Source organism: Microplitis demolitor, chromosome 3 (assembly GCF_026212275.2).
Source record: "Microplitis demolitor isolate Queensland-Clemson2020A chromosome 3, iyMicDemo2.1a, whole genome shotgun sequence".
NCBI classification, from domain to species: Eukaryota; Metazoa; Arthropoda; class Insecta; order Hymenoptera; family Braconidae; genus Microplitis; species Microplitis demolitor.
The window spans coordinates 4,212,211-4,220,110 of NC_068547.1; the positions used below are offsets into that span (position 1 = coordinate 4,212,211).

Here is a 7,900-nt window from a genome sequence, read left to right on the forward strand (position 1 = left end):
TTATTTTTCGGATATTTAAATTTACCGCGCAAGTAATAAGAGTAATTAATAAATTATTGAAGAGAATAAGAACTTCGCGTATACTTTTTAGTCTAATTAATATAATCATTAATACAAATAAATTTGAATAAAATTATTAACTTTCAATTTTGAAATTTTGCGCCAAGATGGCGCTACTGCGTGTTGCTGTGTTCAACGTTCAAATTTTTGCTAAAGTGGGGATGGGAGAATGAATTGCAAAATATTGTTTAGTATCAACTAGCGGTCCAATAGCGACAGTCAGTATCATCGACAACGGCAGTAGTAGTCCAGATCCTTCTTTACGTTTAAATTGAAGCACAGTATTGCAGTTAATTCGCGGAATCATCCATAAAATTTATTGCTCAGTCATTGTTTAATTGAAATTTGTAGTGTTTCTAAAATTTAAGTAGTGCAAAATGCCTGTGGTGTAGTTAAGTGTTGAGTGTTCAGTGCTAGTGTAAAGTGTTGCGAATCGCTGATGCTGATAACTCCCAAGTTCCTGAGCAAAATCATCTGGCATCGTCTGGTGGGAAATAGCAGTCAAGTGATGTTTATTAGCTGCAATACACTTGGAGCAATTTAATTCAAATCTCCAAGTGTATTAGGATACCCTTCTGCATATTATTTCCCCACCAAGGTTTGTTCAAACACTCAAGTGTTTTTTTTTTAATTTTTCATATATTTTTCTATCATATTCTGCCGCCATTTTATTTTGACGTACGATTTTTAGTTTTCTCCAATTTTTAATAATCTATTTTTAAAATATTTAAATTTACTGCGCAAGTTATTAGAATAATTATTAAGAGTGGTCCTTATTTAGGACATTTTCAAATTGATATGCTCCCATAGACTTATGTGGTTTGAAATAATTTAAAAAAAATCTGAAAAACGGTTGACTCAGCGGGACAACCTAAAAACTAGATCACTAGATGCGAAATGACCGTTATTTTGAATTTTAATCTCAAGACGGTCCATTGACGGTCTTGTGACATGACATGACGGTCAAAACAGGAAAAAAACAGTAAAAGCTCTGTCCGTATACCATTGTACGGCCTTAGAACCACCTATTTTATCAATTGTTGTATAAACCTTTGTTGTATGTCTGTGAATCTGCTAAAATATTTTTGTTGTTTTGTGTCATGCGCCTTAGTTATATATCCATGTCAACAAACCAAATTTATTCAGTTACTTATTTATTTACTTACATATCAATAATATTTTTATCCCGTTTTTATGTTGTTTGATTTCTATTCAAAATCAATATTAAATTGAACCCATTTTTTTTGGGTTGTCAGTTTAATTTATTTTGAAGGTTACCGTGTTGTGATTTTTAAAAATAAATTTTTTAAAATTCTAAGTTTAATGTTTTAAAAATATTGACAATTTACTGAAATGGTGTTTCGTATAAATAAACCATGGGATAAAGATTTCCCATATTTTGAACGGCCTAAAGCAATTGGATACTACAGTATTGACAGTACGAGATCCATTTGTTTTGATTCTTCTCAATTGACGTATTATTATCCTCCGAAAAATAATGAAGTGAGTTTTGATTTGAATCATGGCATTGAATGTGTACGCCGTAAAACTTCAACAACCAAACATGATAAAATTGACACATTTTTAAAATGGATAATGAATAATTTTGATAAAATCCGTGCTCACCCTGACAGTAATCGATGGTAAACTAATAATCTATATTTTAATATAAATTTACTGTTAAATTTAATTAGCTACTATTATTACTAGGTTACAACCACATATTGTTTGTTTTCGTGGATTATTATCAAGGATTATGAAAACTCCGTATGATGAAAGAGAAGGCTGGATTATATGTGCAGCTAAATGGAAAGGAACTATTTATTTAATGGCTTTTGATACTGAAGCTGATACATTTGAATTGAATAATCGAACAGAGAAAGATTTACAATTTTCCTCGTGGGGATTCAAATTTGAACAATATATTTTATCAGGTAACGATATATTTGATAACATTTTTACTTAATTTAAATGTTAGTCAAGATGTGTGAGTTGGCATGTACACTTTCATGTCAGTGTCAGAAACTACAGCACAGGAAATTTTGAATATCAGAAACTAGGTCTTCAAACGTTACTTTTTGAAACATTAATTTAAATTATTAATTAGCTCAAAATAATTATTTTCCGTTTGTGGCAGAGTTACATGTCTACTCACATCTCTACTCAAGGGAAATGCTTATAACTCTACTCATTTACTTCTTTACTCAGCCTCAACTCTACTTAAATATATTTTAATTCAGCTTCAACTCTACTCAGTTATATTTTTACTAAGCTTCAAATAGATTCTGTGACAACTTTACTCAGCTACAATTCTACTCGCAAAAAGCAGATTGCCATGTCTACGAAAATTCTCACTACCTCGTACCAACTTTATTCAAAAATCTTTAGCCCTAATAGCACAGCTTAAAAATTTATTGATTCCAGGATTTCCTTTCTCTATTACATCATTATTCCAAGACAATTCTAGCCAAACTTTTGAGAAAAAGTAAGCATTTTCCTGCTTACTGAGTTGTTTACTTTTTCTCAAAAGTTTGGGTAGAGTTGTCTTGGAATAATGATGTAATGGAGTAAAGAAATCTTGGAATCAAGAAATTTTTGAGCTAAGCAATTAAAGCTAACGATTTTTTAATAAAGTTGGTACGAGGTAGTGAGAATTTGAGTAGACATGGCAATCTGCCTAAAATACTGTTTATTTAAACGGAATTTAATATTAGATATCATAAAATAAACTCAGTTGTCGCTCTAGAAGTGTCAGAAACTTTACTTTGTTTACCTAAAAAAATTTTAACATTAATTTAACATGATTTAATATTAAAAGTTATGTGAATATGCGATTTAAACTGAATCATATCATTATAGATGAACCGAATAAACCTCCAGATACTTCTAAACCAGTAGATGAAAAAGAGGAATTTTGTTGTGTATTCCAAAGTCGTTTAAGAGAAAGGAAATTACTTTATGCTGCTGAAATGGATGGAGTGTATTCAGATAAGTTATTAACAGATCCTTTGCCGATTGAAAATTTGAAATTCATTGAATTAAAGACAAGCCGAATAGTTGACAATGAACGTCAATTTTCAAATTTAAAAAAATTTAAGTTTATTCGATGGTGGAGTCAGAGTTTTTTAGTCGGCATCGAAAATATTTTATGTGGATTTAGGGATGACAAAGGAATAGTTAGGAATTTAAAAAATTATCGAGTTGCTGATTTGCCGAGGATTTCAGAAGTGAGTTTTGTTAATAAGATAGTTTATATAATACATTATATTAAAAATACAAATTTATTATTACTTTTTTTTTTTTTTGAATACAGAGATTTTGGAGTGCTTCGACAACAATGAATTTTTGCGATGATTTTTTAAAATACGTTGAAAAGACTGTGATAAATGATTGTAATAAAACAATATATAAGTTTGAAAGAATTCCACACAGTCATATTATTGTGACTGAAGTTTCGCCAACTTCAGAATATGCATTTTTACCTGAATGGTTCATTAAGTCTTTTAATAAATAATTATTGTAAATATTAATTATATGATATTTATACTTCGTCAATTTAAGTGAAAGATTCTTGATTTCGCCAATTGTGTCGCAATCTATAAAAAAAATTTTTAATTAAAATATTTTGTAAATAAGACTCGTAAGCTTCAATTTATTTTATCGTACAATTTTGGAATATCTTTAATGTAAAAAAATGGGTTTTGGTTTTCTGATGCTTCCTGTTTTTTACACTTTTCATTCCAAATAATTGTTGATTTCATTAAAGTCGATACATGGTTAGATTTAATATTATTCAGTTTATTAACATTGTTGTCATTATTTATTTTGTATTTAATATAATTTTGATTTTTTGATTCTAGGAGACGTTTTCTTTTGTTTATAAATGCATCATCTTTTCGTCTGTAAAAAAAATTAATGAGATAGTATATTGTGTGCACACCACTCAAAAAATTTTCTAATTTGGTACTTTAATTATTACATTATTGCTAAATGGTAATTTTTAGTTTTAATAAAGAATAAATGGTTTTTAAAGAAATGAACTTTCTGTGAGCAAGAGGTAATAATTATCTTACATTTTATTGTGTTCGATTTACATTTTCAAACTGTAAATATTACTGCTTCATTTGAAACTAATTTTTTACTGGGTAATATTGAAAAATTACAATATACATTGCAACTTTTGTAATTTTTAGTATGACAGGCTTGATTATTCCAGTTTTCTTTTTTCCTTGCGACGAAGAATGAAACTAGACGATTTCAGATTAGGATGAACTTGGCTGACCACCCGCAGTCTGAAATCAGGTTTCATCCTGAGTCGCACACTATATTTTTCATGATTAATTGCATCGGAACTTCAAGATTCAGTGTCAGCAGCCAGTAAGAAAAAAGTTCATTTCAAGCCGATGATGTGGAAAACTGTTAAAGAATGAGAAATTTGTGATTTACAGATACTTATTAAATAGTAAATAAGACAAAAATATCATTTTTACTCATTTTCAGTACTTTTATTTGGTTAATTAAAACTGTCACTTAAAAAGTTAAATGAGTAAACTGAAGTGACAAACAAAGAAATGGGTAATAAGGTTGCAAATGAACATTGAATGTAACTAACACCGGGCAAAAACAATTGTGTTTCTTCCCAAGGAAGAAATACGCATGTTCCTGCTCGGTGTATGCACGTATTTGTGAATTACGAAGTCGCTAGCAGTTGTTTGTAGTATCGGCTCGAAATTAGTTTGTTTCGACTGGTTAAGACACTGAAACTTCAAGTTTCGATGCTGGTATCATGAAGAAATAATTCATATACTGTTTTATCTTATTTAATTTTAAAGTTAAATCTAAGTTTATCTATTAAAAAAATAAAAAAAATTAATTATAATACTATTACCTAAAACTTTTAACAATGGAGGGTGATTTTATAATTTTTTCATTTTTGTCAGGTAAAATTACAATTCTCTTCATTTTGTCTTCTTGATATTTAATAAGGGCTTCTTTATTTTCCATAACTCGTTTTGCAAACTGTTTTTCACGGGAAATACGTTTAATTTCTAATTGATTTTTTAATTCCAATTCACTTGCAATTTTAGCTCGTGCCTTATCAATTTTCCATTGTTTAATCATTTCTTTTTTTTTATCTACAATTTTATTAATATCTCTGTTAGATATTAACGTTTTTGCTGATTCACTTTTGTTATCATTTAATTCAATGTCATTCTTCGATTCGCATCGTGAGTTAGATTTTTTACATTCATTATTTTTTATAAATTCAATTTTTTCTTTTTTCTCTAATTCTTTTTTTGCGCGCCACGACTTTACACTAGAACGTTGCTTTTCTCTCAATTCAAGATAAATTTTATACCATGCTTCATGATTAATTATTTTTTCAGCTGATAAATCAGGAAATTTTTTTTTAATTTCCGTAACTAATGCCGGTATACCATTAATTTTATTTCTAATTTGTACAAAATATTTATGATCTTCTTCTTTCCAATTTTGCATATGACCTTGTACAGTATAAACTTATTTTAAGTAAATGACTTAAACACATCTTTATTTTCATTGAAAAAAAAAATAAATAAATTACCTGTCTTAGCAATTAATGATTCAAAATCTTTAATCTCACTATAATCTTCTGTATTTATTTTATTTTTATTTCCAGAAGATTGATTAACTTTATATTTCGTTGAAGTTAGATTTTTTTGAGTTTCATATTTTCTGAGATTTACTTTAAAATCATACAAATAATCTTCCAATTCTTTTTGTTCTTTTTGCAAAATTTCTAAATCGAATACTTTTTCAAACTTTTGCATTTTTTCTAATAATTCATTCATTTTAGTTTTACAATCATTAACATCTAAATGAAATTTTATAAAGTTTATCAACACTGAATAGTTAAAAAAAATTTTTAACCCTGGGGGCCCAATATTACGGTAAAACTACGATAAAAATACGGTAACTATTTGTGCGATCATCAATAGCAAAGTTCCGTTTTTCGATTGAAAGTAATATCTTTACTGTTAATTACAGTAAACCTACCATTTACTGTATTACGGTAATTTACTGTAAATAATTTACGTGGTTGATTTCAAGACATGACCATTCATATATAAAAAAGATCTTATAAATCCACGTCGCATGAATGTAACCCTGGAGGATCCGAATTACGGTAATTACAGTAATTTGCTGTAGTTTACGGTGGTTTACGGTAAAATCCAGTATTCTACAGAACAATATGGTATTTTACGGTTAACGTAGGTATTTAACGACAAAAGTACGCTATTTCACTGCAAAAATGCGGTATATTTACCGTACGTTTGCAGTAAGAGAAGGGTAATTTATCATAAAATTACGGCAAACCTGCGGTATTTTACCGTAAAGTGAAATATTGAACTGTAAAAATATAAAAAATACGACGCTTACGGTCAAAATCCCGCAAATTTCAGTAAATTGCCATATTTTACTGTAATTCACTGTACAATACCACATACTACTGTAAATTACCATAAATTGCGGTAAATTCACCGTATATGCCGTATTTTATGGTAAATTACGGCAAAATGCGGTATATTACCATAATTTGGATCCGCCAGAGAAAAGCCTCAAATCCACACTGGATTCTATTCATTTACTTGGTCTTTTTTTGGTAGATGGCGTCATGTAAACTCTCTATTTGAGTAATAAACTTCCAAGTAAACATCAATTCCCAAAGTATTAGTTTAAAAAACTAAAAATGGCTAAATAGATCTACCGTAACAATAACATTATTTTACAGTATAACTACCCCGTAATTTTACGGTAGATATACCGTCAATTACCGTACGTATGCCGTAAGTTATGATAGACCTACCGTAATATTAGACCCGCCAGGTCAGTAAAAAAAGAAAACTAATAAAACATACCAATTATTTTCCCATTATTGAATTGATTTACAATAGATTTAATATTTTCAAAATCTGTATTCAACTCTATTATTTCACCATAAAGCTTAAACAATACATCATTGCTATAATAAAAAAAATTTAATCTTCAAAGTTATTTTTTAATTAATTTTTCAAAATATTATTATACCTTCTTTCATTGCAAGTGTTATATTCTTCTTTCAAAATTTTCATCACTTCCGAATCCGTTTTAATGTTATTCAAAAATAATTCAATACCCTTCTCTATAATTTCTTCTTGCTGTTTTAATTTAGTATAATTTTTTATATATTCCAATTTTTCAGTCAAACTCATATTAATAAATCTTATAAATTCACTTAATTTAATATTTTATTATTTTTTAACTTTAGTTTCACTTACAGCGTTAAAGTATTGACAAGTTATTAGTTTATATATATATTATAGATTGAGTATTAAACTAAGTTTTGAAACAAAAGGGGTTTCCATAGAAATAAATATAACTTTCCCCTTCTTATATTTCTAACAACCCCAGACAGATGTTCATTTAAAATTAATACCAGATTATAAGCCATTCAATATTTACACGAATTGGATTACTTTTTTTAATCTTATTGACGAATCTTATAATTTCAACAGAAAGTTTTTTTTTTAAGTAAAACTAATTTGTTTTATTCACTTCATATATTTATATTTATTTAAATAATATAATTTTAAAAAAAAATTAATTTATTATTATTATTTCGTAATGAAAATACAGTTTTTTATTAAATGAAATTTTATAAAATATTTATAAGAAAAAAAAAGATAAAATAATTTTTAATGTTAATTATTTTTATTTGTTGAACCAAGATGAAGATACTCAGTAGTTAGTAGCTTATCATACTAATTCTGGATTACATGATCTCTATCACAACTGACCTTAAACATATAATAAAGTTATG

General features: G+C 27.8%; 2 protein-coding genes across 2 annotated transcripts; one reads left to right on the plus strand and one right to left on the minus strand.

Annotated features, from left to right (window-relative positions):
- The first annotated feature begins 1,099 nt into the window (after positions 1–1,099).
- On the plus strand, positions 1,100–3,574 carry LOC103580649 (decapping and exoribonuclease protein). The gene is made up of 4 exons (XM_008562480.2): positions 1,100–1,703; positions 1,771–1,994; positions 2,920–3,287; positions 3,374–3,574. Exons 1-4 carry the CDS (start codon positions 1,414–1,416, stop codon positions 3,572–3,574), a joined length of 1,083 nt encoding a protein of 360 aa, XP_008560702.1. The 5' UTR covers positions 1,100–1,413.
- On the minus strand, positions 3,573–7,292 carry LOC103580751 (coiled-coil domain-containing protein 112-like). The gene is made up of 6 exons (XM_053737799.1): positions 7,129–7,292; positions 6,960–7,063; positions 5,645–5,914; positions 4,949–5,564; positions 3,727–3,960; positions 3,573–3,656 (listed from the first exon to the last, which is right to left on the minus strand). The coding sequence occupies exons 1-6, from the start codon at positions 7,290–7,292 to the stop codon at positions 3,617–3,619; spliced, it is 1,428 nt and encodes a 475-aa protein (XP_053593774.1). The 3' UTR covers positions 3,573–3,616.
- Positions 7,293–7,900: the final 608 nt, after the last annotated feature.

What these genes read in the sequence shown, in the direction of transcription:
- LOC103580649 (XM_008562480.2), top strand. Translation starts at nt 1,414, where the DNA reads ATGGTGTTTCGTATAAATAAACCATGGGATAAAGATTTCCCATATTTT. An exon ending in CACCCTGACAGTAATCGATG is followed by an intron (nt 1,704 to 1,770) that starts GTAAACTAATAA and finishes TATTATTACTAG; the next exon opens with GTTACAACCACATATTGTTT. An exon ending in ATTTGCCGAGGATTTCAGAA is followed by an intron (nt 3,288 to 3,373) that starts GTGAGTTTTGTT and finishes TTTTGAATACAG; the next exon opens with AGATTTTGGAGTGCTTCGAC.
- LOC103580751 (XM_053737799.1), bottom strand. Translation starts at nt 7,292, where the DNA reads ATGAGTTTGACTGAAAAATTGGAATATATAAAAAATTATACTAAATTA. An exon ending in CAATAATGGGAAAATAATTG is followed by an intron (nt 5,915 to 6,959) that starts GTATGTTTTATT and finishes AATTTCATTTAG; the next exon opens with ATGTTAATGATTGTAAAACT. An exon ending in ATTAAAGATATTCCAAAATT is followed by an intron (nt 3,657 to 3,726) that starts GTACGATAAAAT and finishes TTTTTTTTATAG; the next exon opens with ATTGCGACACAATTGGCGAA.